Here is a 19,338-nt window from a genome sequence, read left to right as displayed (position 1 = left end):
ACAGACCAGTATAAAGGGTCAAGCATTCATTTGAAGGACTGTTGTCATCCAGTACGTGGCACTGCAGAGGTATTGTTCCATCTCCCCTATCTGCATATTACCCAGAGGAGCATGGATAGCCTTATAAGTCTACTCACTCACCTTCTCTGTGGTCTCCCTAAGGAATGATGTTATCCCTCCCAACTCCCAACTCTCCATAGAATGGAAAAATGTTTTACTTTCACCTTCTGATATGCGTTCTATTGTGAATAAAATATGCTTATATAAGATTTCCAAATCATATATATATATATATATATTTTTTTTTTTTTATTATTTTTTTTTTTAACACTTTACACAGTGTCCCAACTTTCTTGGAATCGGGGTTGTATGTACGCGTATTTGGTGCATATGCATTTTTTTGTGCATGTAAGGAAACACAAGAAGGTCCAATTGATGTGCCTATTTTTTTCCATAGTTTCTCCTGCCAAGATGTGTAGAAACGCAGTGAATATACTTGCAACTATGTATCTGCTGCGTTTTTATGTGATCCAATAGACTTTAATGGACAATTTTGGCCTGCGATACAAACTATAATAGGACATGCTGCAATTTTTTTTTTATGCACCTAAAAACCGAACATCTGAATACCCCAATGCAAATCAATTAGGTTTATGTCGTCCGTATTACAAGTGTAGAAAATACAAGTGTAAAAGAGACAGAAAAAAACCAACTGTGTGAACGAGCCCTAAGAAAAGCATCAATGCAAGACTCCGTTGGGCAAAAGAGCACAAACATTAGGTTACTCATCAGTCAAAAAACATTGCCTGGTCACATAAATGCAGATATCTGTTCAGGCTGGTGGAGGTAGAGTAATGGTGTGGAGAAGGTTTTCCTGGCACACCCTAGATTCTCTGATACCTGTAGGTGGATGCTACGACAATTTGCTGCAGTTCTGAAGGCCGAAGGAGGGGACACTACACAGGGAATAGAAGGGAGATGATGGTGTTGATGGGGTAACTTCTACCAAGTAAGTGGGTGCCATCAGTGAGCAGAAGTTGCTGCGCCATATTCCACCCACCTGCCTTAATCCAACACTGGACCTCTACTGCCCGGGCAAAATATGGACCTGATAAAACTACAAGTCTAAAGCCAAGCATTAATCATAAAATGAATAATTCCATTACATGAATTTTCATAAATGTTTCACTTTCTTCATTGAAGATAACAAAACATTAGAAATGTGTGGTCTATTTACTGTATGTAAAGTGCAAATCTGATAAATGACTTCCTTTCTCTTTCTCTGTAATTGACCCAAACACCATGAAGAATATCCGGGCAAGGGTAAATCATTAACTTTACAGCTATGTGTTGGAGATCATCTCATAACTCTGCAGATTATGTGCAGGTTCATAAAAAGGCATATTTTTGTTACTTTAAAACGGTTTTTGTTTTGTGGGTTTTTTTTAAGAAGAAGTTTCAAAAATTCCATTTCCTGTAATGCAAGTACAGTAGTGAAAGCTGAAGCAATATCCACAAAGTACAGTCAACATAGCGTACACAGCCTTACCTGTAGAGGGGCTCGCCACGTTTAAAAAGAGAAAAATCTGAGAAGTTCCATTATTCTGCCTGTCTGAAAACATCCCAGAAGCAGAGAACTACTGACAAAGGACAATACAGTGTCGGTAAGGAGGCCGCTCTATTCCTTATCCTTCCAATATGCCAATATGTATTGTATGATTTTTTCCCTTTTTTACTGCTAAATATATTATAGAAATAAGTGTATCTGAACATGAAGCGGAGTTGTAGATGTTTTATGTAAAGCTACAGTATGTACAAAGTTAAATTAGTAAGCATGCTATAAATAATTATATGTATATGCATCCAGGGGTGGGATTCAAGTTTTAAACAAGTTCCCTTCATGGAAGACAAACAGTGTGGTTGCTTGCAGTGAAATGAAAAAGTATTCCTACTTCTATAACCACATACAGTGATTACAATATTCCAAATATCCTATATGTTATTGTCGGTTGTAAATAAATATTGTAATAGTCATTTATTATCTAAACTGTGTGCTACCTGCCTGGTTACAATTTAAATTCATTCGCTTTTGAGCGATAATCGTTGTGTGCTTTTTTACAGTGCAAGGTGAACGCTCATGCGTTGAGCGATCACCTTGCGCTCCGAGCGGGGCTTGTTGAAGACAAGCTCTGGGCCGCTTGTCTTCTGCATACAGCTGTTCCCCGGTTAGAGCGCCTGACTGTTCTACAGCCGAGCACTCCAAGCAGGGGACAAAGAACACAGCTGGACATCCTTTATTTTACACTCCTACTGTATACACATACTCAGTATCATAGATTGTGTTAGCAGTTTAGTTAGATTGTACAGAAAGTTTAGAGAAAGTACAGTTGTGCGGCACCTGTTGCGCAAATCCCCAGCATTCTGTTGCCTCCCCTCTTCCCCACACAAAATTTAAAACCATAATGTAAAATGAATCATATGTAAATTATCTGCGTGGCTAGTTAATTAATAAACTATGCAATTGCAATCAAAACTTGCAAATTTAGTTTATTTACCAAATTTACAAAATTTCATCTGTTTGTAAAAAAAGCAAGCAAGAATAATTTAAATAACTCAACACATTAATATATCAAGTGGTTTCTCAATACAAAATGCCACTTTTATGTTTAAATTGTTTTATGAATCGTAGAAGAGGACCCCTAAGAATCCCTCTGTCGCTCGTAGAACAAGCCTTGAACATATTGTCCATAATCTTATTGCATATCAGTATCACAGTCATTATAAAACATTTTAAGATGTTTGGTAGTACCCTGTCTCTGTATATGCAAAAGGGTAGAGGAGAAGAGATATACAAAGAGAAAGAAGAAGATCAGAAAGGAAGAAAAAAAAGGGGAAATGTATAAAAAGAGAGGGAAAAGAAAGGTTGAAGAGCTGGGTGAGGGGTTACTATATGAGGGAGTTAGGAGAGGGGGGTTGGGGGTAATGGAAGAAAATGACACTTTTAATGACTACTGCAGTCTCAGAATTATTCAGATCCCTGAGTAGATCCCTCATAAAAGCACACATTTGACCATCAGATGTTGTCTCAAGCACACCTGATCAAGAGCTACATTAGTTGCATCAGGTGTGCTTGAGACAAAACACATCAAATACCGTAACTGGCTAGGGCTTCAGTCACTGTAATATTTACTGCATGTTAGAAATATAGCTAAGTCATGAGAGTGATCTAAAAAGCTAAGAGAAGAGATCATTGCCTTGCACAACCAAAGAAAAGAATACAAAAAGATAGCAAAGCCACCAACTGTTCCTAGATATACAGTGGCATTTTCTGTTTAATTTGGTGGCTTAGCACTCCCAGGTTTGCTAGGCAGGTATTTGTATTTTTAATTCCTATGCACCTTAGTATTCTAATTTACTTGAATAAAAGTGAGATTTAAGCCCCGACACATATCAAAGTCTGGCTAACAGAGGCCAAACTTGCGTGCCTCGATTCTATTCGCTTAAATGGAAGTTCTGAAGATAGCCAATTTCAAGCCCTCAGCTATCTGCTGAAATTCCATTGAAGTGAATCGAGCAGAGGCACTCGTATGCGACCTCCTTTGCCTACACTTCTGGATACCCAGAGGCTGAAATTTTAGAATCATGGGTGTCGCAGAGGTTGGATCCTCGCTGATGGGTAAGTTATCTCCTATCCATGGGATAGGAGATAAATTGCTGTGGTGGGAATGACCCTTCTAGGGAGTGGATACAATTGAATCCAGAGAAGGAGGCCAAGTAGGCATCCCACCACTCTCCAGTACTGCAAACCAGCTTCTATTTTAACAAACAGTTTGGGAGAGCTTATAAGCAGTGGCCACATCCTACCCCTGTAATATCAGTCTATTTATCTATAAACAGAATTATTTATTATAGAACTGAAGAACTGCAGTACCAAAAATGGCTTTTAGGGAGTTGGAGAGCAGGGTGTTTGAGATCATGTGTAGTGGGAAAAGGGCCTAGTCTGCTAATTGGGTGTGGCTGGATGAAAAAAACTTTCAGATTTGCGGAGCTCAAAGCCCATTCTGGTCCATTGGAGAACAAGCACTGGTTTGCTGTGAAACTCCTGCTGCTACCTGGGAAAACCAGGAGTCTTGCAAGAGTGGACAGCAATTAAACTGGCACCCTGGATGGGTATGAGGTGATGGACTAAAGGTCCTATTAAAAGGGACGATTATCATTGTAGTTGAAATAAAAGCAAGAAAACGCATCAACTTGTTGGAGAAAGAATATGGAGTTTTCCAGGGCAAGATACAAAGTAATTAACAGGAAGTTCAACAAGTATAGCACAAATTTCTACAATTCCGCGAGCAGTTGGAGAGCCAGATCACCCATCTGAAGCAAGGAAAGGGTATTCTAAGAGATGCTGTGAGCTCGGCCACCAACCAGATGGAAAGCAAGCAATCCAATGAATTTATTAAGCTTCATCAGGGCTATGCCAGAGTTGAGAAACAGAAGGAACGCATGATAAAGGAAAAGGTTGCATGAGTGTAAAGAGATCACAATGAGGGCAGGAAGAGAATTATCAGAGTAGTTTAGAAAAGCTGAAGAGTTGGAAGAAGAGAGAGCAAGAGAGACTGGAGACCGAGAGGTAGAGAGGCAAGCTGTTGATCAGACGAAGAACCATGAACAGACTGTTGCTGGACTGAAGGCTCAGATGCAAGATGCAGAAAGGAGATGGGAAGAAGTTGAAAGATATTTAAGGGAAAAGTTGGCCAATTTAGAAATGAGCCAGCAAGATTTTCAGGGAAAACGTATGTATAAGGAGGCTGAGGTCCAGAGCTTGAACAGCAAACTGATGGACACTATAGTGCCTAACCAGCAGCTGGAAGAGAGAATCATGCAACATATAGATGAAGGACAGGATGACAGCCTTCAGGAGTTACTGAATCAAAATAAAGCCTTCAATGTTCAGATACAGAAATACCATTCTCAGATTCAGGCTCAGTCATCTGCTTCAGTTATAGTGCATGAGCTACAGAAAAAGATTATAGAGAAGGAAGTTAAAACAGGTGGAAGACTCATTGGCTCTATAACATGCTAATTCTGCAAACAATGGAGAAGAACTCAACCATCTTAGGAAACAGAGTAAAGCGCTGAATGTTCAGATACAAAAGTACATGTATCTGTTCTAACTGTATTCACCCCTCCCACCACTCCACCCCCATTTTCATTACTTAATCCCAGATCACTTTTCTATACTGTTCTTTCCCTCTCTCTGTGGTTGTCCTCCTCCCAATCTCTAGTTTACACACTCCACCAAACTTCTAGCCATCTTCTCCCCCGCCAGCACAGCTGCACCCTCCCAATTGTGATGCAGCCCATCCCTACGATAGAACCTGTAGCCAACAGCAAAGCCGGCCTAGTTCTCCAGGAACACTAATGCCTCCTTCCTACACCAATTAATTGAGTTTCCAACTATGAGGACCTGTCTAGCCTGCCCTGCTGTCCTATCCTTTTTACTGGAACAGACATCCACCTGGCGGTCATAAGCCATGTCGTGCTGCAACAGTGCTAATCCTGTAATGGTAGTACAATTATATTCTGCTACAAGTAAGGAATCCTTTACAAGGAATTAGAGAACTAGTTTATGACTTCTGGCATCACATCTAAATGGCACGGCAGAGTGAAGCAGAGGACAATAGCCATTTTATATGAATATATATTTCATTAAGGCAACTGGCGTCACTTATTACTCTGCTCTGCCATCTTGATTTGATGCCAGAATAAAGAATTTTGTAATGGGATCAATAAGTTACCTGCACTGTGTCTGGATATTTGAGACAATTTAGAGGGGACGAGTGTCGGGCAAGCAATGCCCGATACTCGTTCCCACACATACTAGCTCCCATGCACTTGCAGCATAAACGATGGACGATGAGCTGAACGCTGTTCAGTGTAAATAGCAGCCATTAAGTACTGAACAGCCGCTATGTTAAGTCAATGGACAGGAGCAGGGGAGAGCGAAGAAAGAAATCTCCTGCAGCCTCCTCGCTGTGAGCCAGCGATACTAGCACCTGCAATACTAGAGCCAGCGATACTAGCTAGAGCGAGTATGTGCGGGGACAAGTGTCGGACATTGTCCCGTCTAAATGGGCCTTTAGAATTGGATGTAGTAAAAAAGTTTGTGCTGTGCTGACAAGAAGCAATTAACATAGACCTAACAATAAAGGCAAGAAAAGGATGAAAGCACAAAATCAAGAGGCATTCACAGAAAAGGTGCATTAACACTGAAAGCAGATCGCTCAAAATAAATCGCTAAAACAACAGTTTGAGTGACAGTTTTGAGCGATCATCTTTGCATAACCCTTAAGTAGCTAATTAGCTACTTAGAGAGTTTAATGCAGGCGGAGCTGGATACTGCTGATAACTCAGGGAAAAGCAGCTGTTTTGTATATGCAAACAGCTGCTTTGTTCTCAGAGATTTCAGCTGGTATCCTGCTGAGAAGTCCCAGCGGGATACCAGCTGAAAGAATACTATCAGCGCCGCCCGCTGAGAACAGTCATCAGTGATTTCCAGCTTGCTAGAAATCAGGGATGAACTCATAGTGTACGAACAATGCATGATGGCAGCGCGTTTAGACACAACGATTATCGCTCAAAAGATGGCTTTTGAGGGATAATCGTTGTGTCTAAATGGGCCTTAAGGTATGGATAAGAAAAATAAGGAAAAAGCAGACAGCCACACTGTCTTCAGAGACAGACACAAAAGAAGCAGGCATATGCAAATATTCAGTTCATGCACACATGGCCATTGAAGCCAGTGATTAGCTGCATCAGTCAAGTGAACAATGAACATGATTTCAATGCTTCATTTAAAGCCAGGACCTAGAGCAACAGTGCTGAAGCATAGGGATGATTAAAACATAAGTTATGATAATGTTATGAGACTGGAGATGTCAAACCACAAAAGACTGTGGCAACGGCTAGTTCAGCCATTCTAAAACCTAGTCTAAAAAACATGTAACACAACTTTTAGACTAGGTTTAGGGATGGCTCAGCTATGCAAAAAATTATTATAGATAGCTAGGCATTGAGGCAATCTTTTGTGGTTTGACATCTTCAGCTTCTGTCACAACTGTGACTGATGCATAATCAGCATAGCAGTTCACTGGAAGCTTATAATTTGGCTGTTTATACTATTAACTAACACCCTGTGCACTCCATTATTGGTTGCCAACAGTTACATCTTTCACCCAAACACTGCATTCTGTGTGAATATATTAGTGGTTAAAGACGATTGCCCTGCCTAGAAATATATATTTAGTTTTTTTATGTTCTCAGTAAGCATTTAGTTCAGCCACCTATTCCTTAATTTTAAAGTGTCTTTGTCTGCTTTGAGTGCATAAATAATCAATCAAGTACATTATTTTATAATATTCTCTTTTGGGAGGGTATAACCATTAGGTTATCCTTTTGCCTTTGTCAATTTTTTGGAAATTATGTTTATTTAGCCAGGTACATCCTAGGGCTGCTCCCTTTCTATACAATTCACATTTCCATCCTTAGTGACATCTGGAGATGTCACATGTTCCATTATCCCTGTGCTTCTGCCACACTGATAAAGGCACATCAGATGATCCACCGCTATTTTTCCAATGGCGCGGGATAAACATAAAAGCTGATATCTGAATAGTGGAGTCATGATGAACAGAAATAAAGGTATCTATGCATGTAACATCACACATTGTATAGTATAGTCAGTTTATAACACAAAAAATGGGTGACAGATGGATATGAGCAAACAGGGATTTCCAGAACTTTACTTCTTCCCTCTACTGCACATGCTTCATAATCTGCAAAGACTGCATCTCCACTCCACTGTTTTTGCTCCTGCTTATGTTTTGCTCCATATTCTGTACTAACTGACCCCATCCTCATTTGTCTATGCCTCACTCACAATAGCCTGCTCCACATACACCATGCCTTACCAACCCAACTGCTCAATCGAGCATGCAAGCTTGACGGGGCAGTAGACAGGTGGACTACACTAACTGCGCTAACACCTTGCACATCAACATCATCATCTCTGGTATAGCCTTTATCACCATCCTCATTGCTAGCCTTGATACTTTCTTCCTACGTTCACCTCTAATGCACTCCATCCACATCAGCACCTCCCTCCTCTCCTGTGCACAGCTCACATGCAATATTCACCTTCCTCAAATGCCTCAATCCCCCTGACACCGCAAAGAAATACCTCAGCCACCCTAACAAATCCCACAACAACCTGCTCACCCTCTCCACCCTTTTACTTCTAGCAGTGGGGGACATTTCTCCCAATCCTGGCCCACGCCTTACCTACCACAACATCCCACCAACCACACTAAAACACCCCCCAAATCCAACCACTAGCCCTGGCGCACCCTCCCCTGTCCTCTTCCAATGCACCCTCTTGAACTCCCAGTCTGTGTGCAACAAACTCCCAACTATACACAACCTCTTCACTAAATGTCTCAACCTGCTTGCCCTCACCGAAATGTGGATACAGCACTGCTTCCCCTGCTTTATCCTGTTAACATTTCTCAGGGTCTTGCAGTTCTCTTTACAGCACTCCAAAGGGAAGCCAATGGTCCTTGATTTCCAGCCAATAAAGGGATCATGAGTAGAGAACTAAGGAGTCCCAAAAATCACCAGAAATTTAGGGGATGAGATGAGCTGGAAGCTGATCATTTCTTAATGGTCAGGTTTCATGTAGAGCTCGAGTTCAATTGTCTCCTGTGTGTCAGTCCCTAAGGACAAGAGTGACCCATCAACGGTTTCGCTATCGACAGGTATGAGCTTTGGTCTACTTGTAATGCTCTTGTCAAGAGCGACTCCTAAGTCCATAAAGTTTTCTACTGTTCTAAACATAACATTGCTGAGAACCGTATCTTCTGATGTCCCATTGAGATCTCTATAGGGAGAACTAAATGGTGGAATAAAGGAAAGGTTTTCACTCCGTCTTGCACTATGGGTGAGCAGGCATGTTCGGCAGCATCCAGTTGTCTCATAGCGGCTGGATTGGTTGCAACCTTGACGTTGGTTAGGCCAACTGTCCTCTGGCATTTATTTGGGCAGTTTAAGGCGTAATGTCCTGGGCTTCCACAATAAAAGCATACATTTTCAGCACAGCACCTTTCTTTTTCAGTGGTGAAAAGGGGTTTATGGATGACGTCCACGTGCATCAGTTGCGGTGTGGCCTCAGTCCTTGGCTGGTGACTCAAAGTGGACTGGCTGGAGGAGTAGATGGGGTAATTGCCAAAACCAAGCATTCTATCTTTTCGAAACTTAGAAAGTCTCTGGTCATTTCGGATACATAGTTAAATGAAGTCTTCCAGGTTACCAGGGGTCTCCATTCTGGAAAGCTCATCCTTTATACTCTCAGATAATCCACATTGAAATTGGCTCTGCTGGGCAGCAGGGTTCCATGTCACCCAACGTCGAAATTCTTCTATGTATTTTGCAATGGAGCGTCGCCCTTGCCGGAGATTATGTAACCTTCCTTCAGCTGGAGCACAGCGATTGGGATAATCAAAGAATTGATCCATAGCAGTAGTGAAGGCAGCAAGGCTGTCGAGGAGGTTGTTGTTGGTCTCTAATTGCCGCGAGGACCATGTAAGCGCCTCATCAGTGAGGAAGTTAATGATTAGAAATACCTTCTTCCTGTCACTGGTAAACAAGGTGGGCTGCATCTGGAAATAGATTCGGGATTTGTTCAAAACCCTCAATACTGATGGCGATCCCCGCTGAACTTTGCTGGCAGTGGCATGCAGACATCTGAGTCTAATTGATGTATGTCTAGACGTTGCTTCTAAACTGATGATTTCCTTCTGCTGATCCACCACCAGTGTCTGTAATCCAGTAAACAGCTCTTGATAAGAGGCACAAAATTTCTGGAGATCTGTAAATTGCTTCCGCAAGGCAGTCACTACAGGCTTCATGTTTCGGCGAGATTATTTTGTAACGTCTTCCGGCACTGGATAGGTATGGAGCCACAGGTTTACATAAAAGAGAATTTAGATATACCCGATTCTTGTCTTCAAATCTCATTTAGAAGGTTGTGCCATGTCTCCAATTTTTTTTTTCCTCATCACACCTGTGGTTAGGGGTTAAGTGTGGTACTGTGATTGTTGTACAGTGTCAGTAGATAATTGGAGATACTTTTTATACAGTATGCAAATATTCCTGGGCAGAAATAGGATGGGGCTTAATATTGTCTGACAAATGGGCATTCAACCATTGGTACACATGTATATAGTACAGTCCTCAATAATATATATTTTTTTATTTTACAGCTATGAATCTGGAAACACTCAACACCACCAATGGCTCAACTTCTGTAAACTGCACTCGTAATCTCAAAATCACACAAACTGTCTTCACTGTTTTATACACGGTCATATTCTTGTTAGGAATAATCATGCATTGCCTATCTGGATGGATTTTCTTCAACGTTCCGAGTAAAAGTGTTTTCATCGTTTACCTTAAAAACTCTGTGGTAGCCGACATACTCATGATCCTCACATTACCTTTCAAGATTCTCTCCGATTCTGGCATAGGACCATCGCAGATGTCAGTTATTGTTTGTCGCTTCTCTGCAGTCATATTTCATGAATCTATGTATATAAATCTAATACTACTTGGACTCATTGGATGGGACCGTTTTGTAAAGATTGTAAGACCACACAGCAGGAACAAAATGGACAATGTGAGTCAGGCCAAGATGATTTCTGTAGCAGTCTGGATAGTCATGTCCTTACTATCACTACCAAATATGATTCTAAGCAGTGAAAAGGCAGACCTGCAAAGTAGTCGCAACTGTATCCTTCTAAAAACACCGCTGGGAGTAGAGTGGCATAAAGCTGTTAGCTACATGGGGGTTATCATTTTTTGGTTTGTCTTCATTTCCATGATCCTGTTTTATACAATAATCAGCAAGAAGATTTACGATTGCTACATTAATTCCAAGCGAAAAGGCAACCCTTCAAGAAAAAAGAGACTTAAAGTTTTCATTGTAGTTGCTGTGTTTTTGTTGTGTTTCGCCCCCTACCACTTTCTAAGGTTGCCATATACGTTCACACAGGTTGGAATAATAAAAGATTGCCAGCTGCAAAACAGGATATATGTGGCTAAAGAAACCACTCAGTGGCTTGCAGCCACCAATGTGATAATGGATCCACTGATCTATGTAATGCTCTGCAAGCCCTTTAGAAAGCTGATACCAGGATTTAAGAGTTCAAGTAATTGCAGCCAGGAAGCAGACATATAATGAGAGTCACATATATATCCAACTATTCATTGATAACGGACAGTCCCCCCTTTTCACCACAAAAACCTTTGAGAATAAGGGCTGATTCCCATGAACGTATGTTCACCGCGTAATACATGGTGAATGACTAAATGAAAGTACAGTATATTGATTTTCACTGATCCATTCACACTGGCGAATATCCATTGTGTGTAATATGCGTGCAAAAAGGAATGCTGCATGTTCTTCTTTACAGCATATTACGCACGTACAGCCCTACTGTTCTCTATGGGTTGTGTATTTAATGCTGTCCATATGGAATACATTGCGTATCTACGGCACCGAATAGGCAACGCTGCTATGAGACATAGCGAGGAATTAAAAAAGAAAAAAAAAACTAGTCACACTACGCATGACACCGTGTGTGAGATACACTGTCATGCGCAGTGCACAATCGCAAACATACACGTGATAGCTGGCTTACCACTGGCTCACACAGCAGTAAAACGCTGAGTAAAGTTTTACGCATATGGCCGTGGGAATGAGCCCCATGTCGAAGTATGCTTAATTCAGCAAATCTATTCAGTTATAGAGCTAAAATATGTATATAGTTTTTTTTTTGTTATTTTTTAGTAATAGTTCTCTTATTTTATAATTCAGTTCTATAAGAGATATGTTCACATACAAGAAAATCATCCCATTTACTGACTGGAGCTGTTATAATCATATGGATAGCACTAAATGTAAATCCTATCTATAAGATTAGCCATCAGTGTGTGGAGATCCAATCTTTAAACCCTAGTCTCCTTTGAAAGCTTTGCCTACATCCACAGAAGATCAGTGGTTAGTTCTGCAAGATGTCTGGAACAGCCTCCTTGTGCCTCTCCACAGTAAAGGCAGAATTGAGACGCTCACCCCTAGATCTCCAGACACCAACATGGCCATCGTCAGGGACCAAACTAAACTTGGATTCATCGCTGAAGACAACCCTGTTCTATTCCATAGTTTCATAGTTCACAACACCACTACAAACAGAGGCAATGGTGGGTGTCAAAAGCAGTAATGGGCGCCGTGAGAACAAATGTCCTTCAGCCAAGCACAAAAATCATTCTAACAGACACAGGGTCCTGTAACGATGGTCTCTGGATGGCCCTCACATCCATTTGTCCCTACACTTCCTAGCAGTCTGGTCAGAATGGCCTGGGTAGAGCGCAATTCATCAATATGACCATCCAGCTTCTCACATTCCCATAATGCGCTCCTCTCCCCACGGGGCTTGGACAACGCATGACTGTGTGCTGTCCTGTGCAACTTGCATATGCCAATATGAATGAGACCTTTCTTCATAGTCTCTATTTCCTGTAAATCCATTTTGGTTTTGCTCAAAAAAAGTGCATAAAACTGCAGTCTTTTTCCAAAAACAGCTTTATGAGAGATCGCCCTATAGAGATAAATGATTTCTGTAGTGTTGCTAACCTGTTTTCTTTAATCTTTTCTCTAATTACATTTTTAAAAGTATTATGTATGATTTCACATGGTAAATATGCAAACATTTCTTTATGTTATTTATATGTTTATTACAACTGTTACATTGACTGTATAATGAAGTTATAATGGTATTATTGTGTATGCAAATTATTAAACATGTAAATGATCGCTGCAACTATATTTATTAATAAGTTGCATTTTGTTATATTTTTAAAAGCACCCTAGAGCTTCTGCATTAGTTAGAACAATTAAGGATAAGGGATTACTTGTTGATCAGTGCGAGTCTCATCACTGAGATCCCCGCCGTTCTCAAGAACAGGACCCCCATGTTCCCCTCTGTCTGTCACTATAAGAACAGCTACCCCACTTGCACTGATGTCACTGTGAATGGAGTACTGGGCAAGCATGCACAGTTGGCTCTCTATTCATGTTATTGGGGCTGACGGATATTGTAGAGTGGGTGCTGCTTGGCTATCTCCACAGTCCCATTGAAAGTAAATGGAGCGCCAGTGCGCTTATACAACCCGCGCTCCATTTAGTCTCCCCTTTTTTGAGGAAGATGCAATAACCCTGCAGTGAGGAGTAAGGGAGACAAGGGAACCCCATTCTTGAGATCCTTGGAGTCTCAGTGGTGAGAACCCAACCGATCAAAAAGCTATCCCCTACCATGTGGACAGGGGATAACTTGCAATTTTGGCTCTTTTTTTTAATCAATGTGTTTTTGGAAATTAAACTTTTTGTAATTGGTTTTCATAAAAAAATTTATATTGTTTGATTTCTATGCTTGCATTGCTTTTCAAGGCACTGCAGACCGGAGGACTGAATTCTTAACAAATTCTGTCAGCAAGAGTAAACTGACAGCTCCTCCCCTAGGCTGCCCCCTACTGTGAGCATGCATTCACTGCATTTCTACTGTGCTATTACAGTATGACAGTGCTGGGGGATGGTAGATGAGATGAGGAGTACAAGCCAAAGCCCCCTTTCTCTAAATGGATAGAACTTCCTGTGTAATTGGCAATAAGAGAGAGGGCACATGGTTACCTTGGCAGCTCATGAATTAACATGACTTTTCTAAGCCAAAAGACCTACAGACACCGACAAGAATGTAACTTTGACCATTGGAGTGCAATGAGTGCCTGTACCCAAAATTTAGGTGGTTGACTGGCCTTTCAGTAGACCAGTCATTGGTGACCGTATGTATTTTTGGGGTGTGTAGGACTGTGCTGGGGTATGAATTATGCTTCATCTTGCAACAAGTGCAGGATTGAGGGAATGGAATTAGGTCGACCCCGTACAGCTGTGTCCATGTCACGTGATGTAATGGCCCAGTTTGTGACAGTCCTGTTATCCAGATTTGTGGCTAAAGGTTTCTGAGGTTCAGTATTGTGGTGCTTCTGTTTTTTTTGTGGTCCAGTGGTTTAGTACCCTAGTCCGTTCCTAATGCCCAGTTGCTCCGTTCTCTCCCTCACACCCACTTACGTGTTGCATTCAGTCTATTTCTAATGCATTTTCTTTCACCAGTCCCTTATGATCAGTTGCTTGAAAAAATGACCAAATCTCTTACATTTTACCTTATCTGTGAACTGCACGCCCCCCATATTAGACATTTAGAGTCAAGAATATGTATCCATAATTTTAGTATTTGAGCCTTGTATAGGATGACTTATTAGGAAGTCAACAATCACTAGAGGGAATTTCCTAACATTAACTAATTTTATACTGCTAGTCCATCCTAGAAATCCAACAATTTAGTGGTCAATATCTTATCCTTAGGTGCTCAGTGATTTAGTACCCTTCTAAGGTGTCCTCAGGTAGTTTCTCAAGTCTCCGATGACAAGTGGCTATGCCTAGTAGATTGTGCCTCAGTCTATCCCTGATGTCCCGTGGTTTGATGCTTACAGTCAGTGGTTTCTGTTTTATCTCTTTTATCTCTCCCCAGATGACTAGCAGTTTGTTTTCCCTCTAGTGTCCAAATGTCAGCTTCTCTTATATGCTGCCAGGAAGATACTGCAACACCCCTATAATCCACATTACCAGGAACATTGAAATGTAGCCTCCTAGGCAGAGGCGTCACCAGAGCTGACTGTATCTACACCACGTAGCGGTTATGAAAGAGCAGTAAATAAACAATGTGTGTTTCAGTCTTTTTCTGAACATGCCATTCTTGCATTTATAGTTGATGGTCACATACTTTATCTTCTCCTATTAGGTTATTAATATTTTGTGTGCTCGGAAGACTCTCTTCCATCCAACTGAACGTGACCAAACAATAGTATTATCTTTGATGGTCTTAGTGAAACACAGAACCAGATGTCATTTGCACTTTGTATTTTTGCTCTATCACACATGAAATAACAACAAGTATAAGAGCCAATAACTTCGTATTGCACTTTATAACGACTCCAATTGGCAGAATTTATAGTTGGGGCTTCTGGAATGCTTCTAGTTATACAACACTGTGCCACAAGAAAAATGCTGGTTTATTGCTGGAGGTATTTATTATAACGGAGATGGGCAGGAGTATACGGAGAGTTCTCTACAGCAAGATAAGAGCGTGGCGGCCTCCTGTTGCAGGAAAAAGGCTTATTACCCTCATTTTCTATGTGTTCTCATTGATTGGTAATGTGGACAAATTAAGACCTTCCCAGATTCACAGCTGTCATCCTTCAGCAAGGACCGTGTAAAGTCTGTCAGAGAGATCAATAATTCCTCTGTCATATTTTTAGAGATCAACAGTAAATTAACATGAGTACAAATGAGATTTGCTTTTACCAGTTTTTTTTACATAATTTAGATTTTTCCTTATAGGTTTTTGGTGCTTTTCACTGTCTTCCTGTTTTAGCAGTTTTAAGTGTTTTCTTTTTGCTGTTTATTGCCCCCTTTATATAGCCACATTGGTTTTCTCCTTTTTCCAACCCTTTTATTCCTGGAGGGTTTGTACCACTGACCGTGAGTATTTAAGGTACTTTTTATAAATGTCTAATTTATTGTTTGTACTCATTAAGCTGATCAAACTTTGCCTTCCAGAAGTTTAGTATTATTGTGGCTCCCAGATAAAGCATCGTATGGAAAGACAAGTAGCAATTTATTACTAATATATATATATATATATATATATATATATATATATATATATATATATATATATATATATAAGCAATTAGGAAATCAGAGTACCAGTGTTTCTGGTAGCACACTGCGCCACACAGTTTTGCTGCATGCACGTCTCACACACACAGCTCTGCTACATGCACGGCACACACACAGCTCTGCTGCATGCACGTCACACACACACAGTTCTGCTACATTGCTTTAGCATATGAGCTGCATGAGATTTACAAACTTCAGCTGGTGGCACAGCTGAAATTGTGGCTTGCCACTGTGTCATATAAGCTGCATTAGTAAAATGTGATTGTTCTCAGTAAGAGAAAGCAAGTAATCTTAGATATCTTGGCTCAGCGCAGGGACCAATCAGGGGCAGCTCTCAGCTGTCAGAGGCAGCAGTCACTCACCCATTCATGAATTCATGAATGGGTGTGAGTGAGAGCTACCTCTGATTGGTGAGGCTGTGACCAATCAGAGGCAGCTCATTCAGCAGGTGGGGATTTTAAATCCCCGGCTGCTGAATACTACACAGAGCAGTTCAGGAGAACTGCCGTCCAGACGCAGCTGAACTCCGGCTTCAGCAGAAAGGTGAGTATACATTTTATTTTTATTTTTACACATTTTAGGATGATTTTCAGGTAAGGGCTTATATTTTTAAGCCCTTCCCGAAAATTCATCCCGCGCTCACCGGCAGCCCATTGCTTCAATGGAGCCGGCTATATTGCCGGCTCCATTGAATTCAATGGGCTAACATCGTTCTTCTCTGCCACAGCTGTTACACCTATGGCAGAGGAGAACGATCTGTATGCTGACATAAATTTTTTTATTTTTTTTTTACACATTTTAGGATGATTTTCAGGTAAGGGCTTATATTTTTAAGCCCTTCCCGAAAATTCATCCCGCGCTTGCCGGCAGCGCATTGCTTTCAATGGAGCCGGCTGTATTGCCGGCTCCATTGAATTCAATGGTCTAACATCGTTCTTCTCTGAGGAGAACGATCTTTATGCTGACAGTGCAGGGGGGGGCACTCTTGCCGCTATTGTGGCTTAATAGAGGGACCTGGGAACTTGAGATATAGCCCAACATGTAGCCCCTCGCCTGCCCTATCCATTTCTGTGTCTTTCCCATCACTTTTGTGAATTTCCCAGATTTTCACAAATGAAAACCTTAGCGAGCATCGGCGATATACAAAAATGCTCGAGTCGCCCATTGACTTCAATGGGGTTCGTTACTCGAAACGAACCCTCGAGCATCGCGGGAAGTTCGACTCGAGTAACGAGCACTCGAGCATTTTGGTGCTCGCTCATCTCTAATCATTACCTTTCGTTATTAATACTTCCCAAATTTTGACTTATATGTGGATGCTAAAAACTAATTTTTTAAATAGTAAGGCTGCGCTCCCAATTGCTGGTGTTTCTTCCCTGTGTGAGGGATGCAGCCTTATTATTTCTTGTATAATTGTTTCATATGTTTCTGTGTGTGACTTCAATGGGACAAGCCTGAAATACTCAGAATAGCCGCTATGAAAAATACAGTGTTGTGAGTACAAACAGGATCACACTCAGATGTAAATGTTGAAGCGGCTGAAGCAAGGTCCTGAACAACGGACCCCCACCAATTAAATAATGATGCCCTATTCTGAGGATAGGCTATCAAATTCAAAAGCCTAGATATCCCCTTTAAGTAAGAATGTAGCTGAAAGGATTCTTAGGCTCCACTCACCCCGTATTTATGATATGCAGGTTAGAATCTTCTTATTTTTCCCCCAAAATGTGCTCAACTGTATGCAAAAACCATATGAAGCTGTATACCACACAACTGCATGTCCGTCTACTGGCCTTTACTTTAGTATACAACTTTTTTGGTTTCATATCTGTGCCGGGGGTTCTAGTTTCCTGCTCAGTTCGGGAAGCAAGAAAGGGGAATCCCCTAGCTGTCTAGATCTGTCTTATGACGGAACCGAACAGCACAGAACAGATACAACTGACTGTAATGGGGTCCATTCGGTTTCCGTTCAGCTGCCTGGCATTTTAGTGCAAGAAAAAGTGCTGCATGCACTGCTTTCTTTCCAGTATTTTGTGCCAACCGGAGGATCCAACGCAGTTGTGAAACCACTCTAATATACAATTTAGCAAGCTGTGTGCATGATATGGTGTTAAGCTACTAACTGAATGTCGGTAGACACCCCTTCCTTTTGCAATGATTAGTCAGACGGGCGTTTTTTTGCGCGATTTGCGCATGCGTCCGGCGATTTTATAAAACCATTGCTTTGCAATGGTATCGGACACATGAGCGCTTTTTATGCGCTCGTCCGATAAATTATAGAACAGAAATCGCAGATCGCACCTATCTGCGATCTGCGATTCCTGTTCTCTTCACTATATGCGCTCAATGGGGCCGGCGGCAGCAGCGCCGACCCCAATGAGAACATATAGAAGACAAATCATTCTTCTCTGCCACAGCCACGATGCAACCTCTCTTCATGTAGTGCGGGCGTCAGCTGTTTATAACAGCTGACACCCGCGGGCAATAGCCCCAAGCGGCCGCGCAGCCGATCGCGGCTATTAACCATTTAAATGTCGCTGTCAATTCTGAAGCGCAGTGAGATCGGGGGAGCCGTGCAGGTGTCATGGCAGCCGGGGGCCTAATGAAAGGCCCCAGGGCTGCCTTAACAGACTGCCTATCAAGCCATTCACAGAGGGTGGCTTGATAGACTGCCTGTCAAAAAGCAGTATGACGTAATGCTATAGCATTACATCATACTGCAGGAGCGATCAAAGCATTGCATCTTAAAGTCCCCCAGGGGGACTTCAAAGTAATGTAAAAAAAAAAATCAATAAAGTTTTTTTTAATTGAAAAAAAAAAGTTGTAAAAGTTTAAATCACCCCCCCTTTTGCCATATCTATAATTAAAAAATCTAAATAATAAACTAAAAATATGTATTTGGTATCGCCGCGTCCGTAAAAGTCCGAACTATCAAAGTAGTGCATTATTTTTCCCGCACAGAGAACGTCGTCCGAAAAAAAAAAAAAAGAACGCCAGAAATGCACTTTTTTAGTTACCCTGTCTCCCAGAAAAAACGCAATAAAAAACGATCATATGTATTCCAAAATAGTACTATAAGAAACTACAGGACATTACACAAAAAATGAGCCCTTGCTCAACTACGTCGACGGAAAAATAAAAAAGTTATTGCGCGCACAAAATGAGGTCAGAAAATAATTGAAAAAAATTTAATGTCTTTGAAAAAAAAAGAGGAGTATAGTAAAAAAAAACTATACAAGTTTGGTATCGTAGTAATCGTACCGACCCATAGAATAAAGTTATCATTGTGCGCCGTAGAACCAAGGCGCACTAAAAGATGGCGAAATGTCGTTTGTTTTTTTTCATTTTGCTCCACTTGGAATTTTTAAAATGTTTTTCAGTACATTATATGCTACTTTAAATAGCACCATTGAAAAATACAACTTGTCCCGCAA

At 41.2% G+C, this 19,338-nt stretch overlaps 2 protein-coding genes across 2 annotated transcripts in view; one reads left to right on the top strand and one right to left on the bottom strand.

The window, feature by feature from the left end:
* Positions 1-19,338, bottom strand: part of MED12L (mediator complex subunit 12L) — a 504,977-nt gene that overhangs the window by 240,630 nt on the left and 245,009 nt on the right. The window lies entirely within an intron of this gene.
* On the top strand, positions 1,533-11,287 carry LOC136616484 (P2Y purinoceptor 13-like). Its single transcript, XM_066594213.1, has 2 exons — positions 1,533-1,664; positions 10,314-11,287. Exon 2 carries the CDS (start codon positions 10,316-10,318, stop codon positions 11,285-11,287), a length of 972 nt encoding a protein of 323 aa, XP_066450310.1. The 5' UTR covers positions 1,533-1,664; positions 10,314-10,315.

Source organism: Eleutherodactylus coqui, chromosome 1 (assembly GCF_035609145.1).
Source record: "Eleutherodactylus coqui strain aEleCoq1 chromosome 1, aEleCoq1.hap1, whole genome shotgun sequence".
NCBI classification, from domain to species: Eukaryota; Metazoa; Chordata; class Amphibia; order Anura; family Eleutherodactylidae; genus Eleutherodactylus; species Eleutherodactylus coqui.
This window is presented reverse-complemented; position numbering and strand designations above follow the sequence as displayed.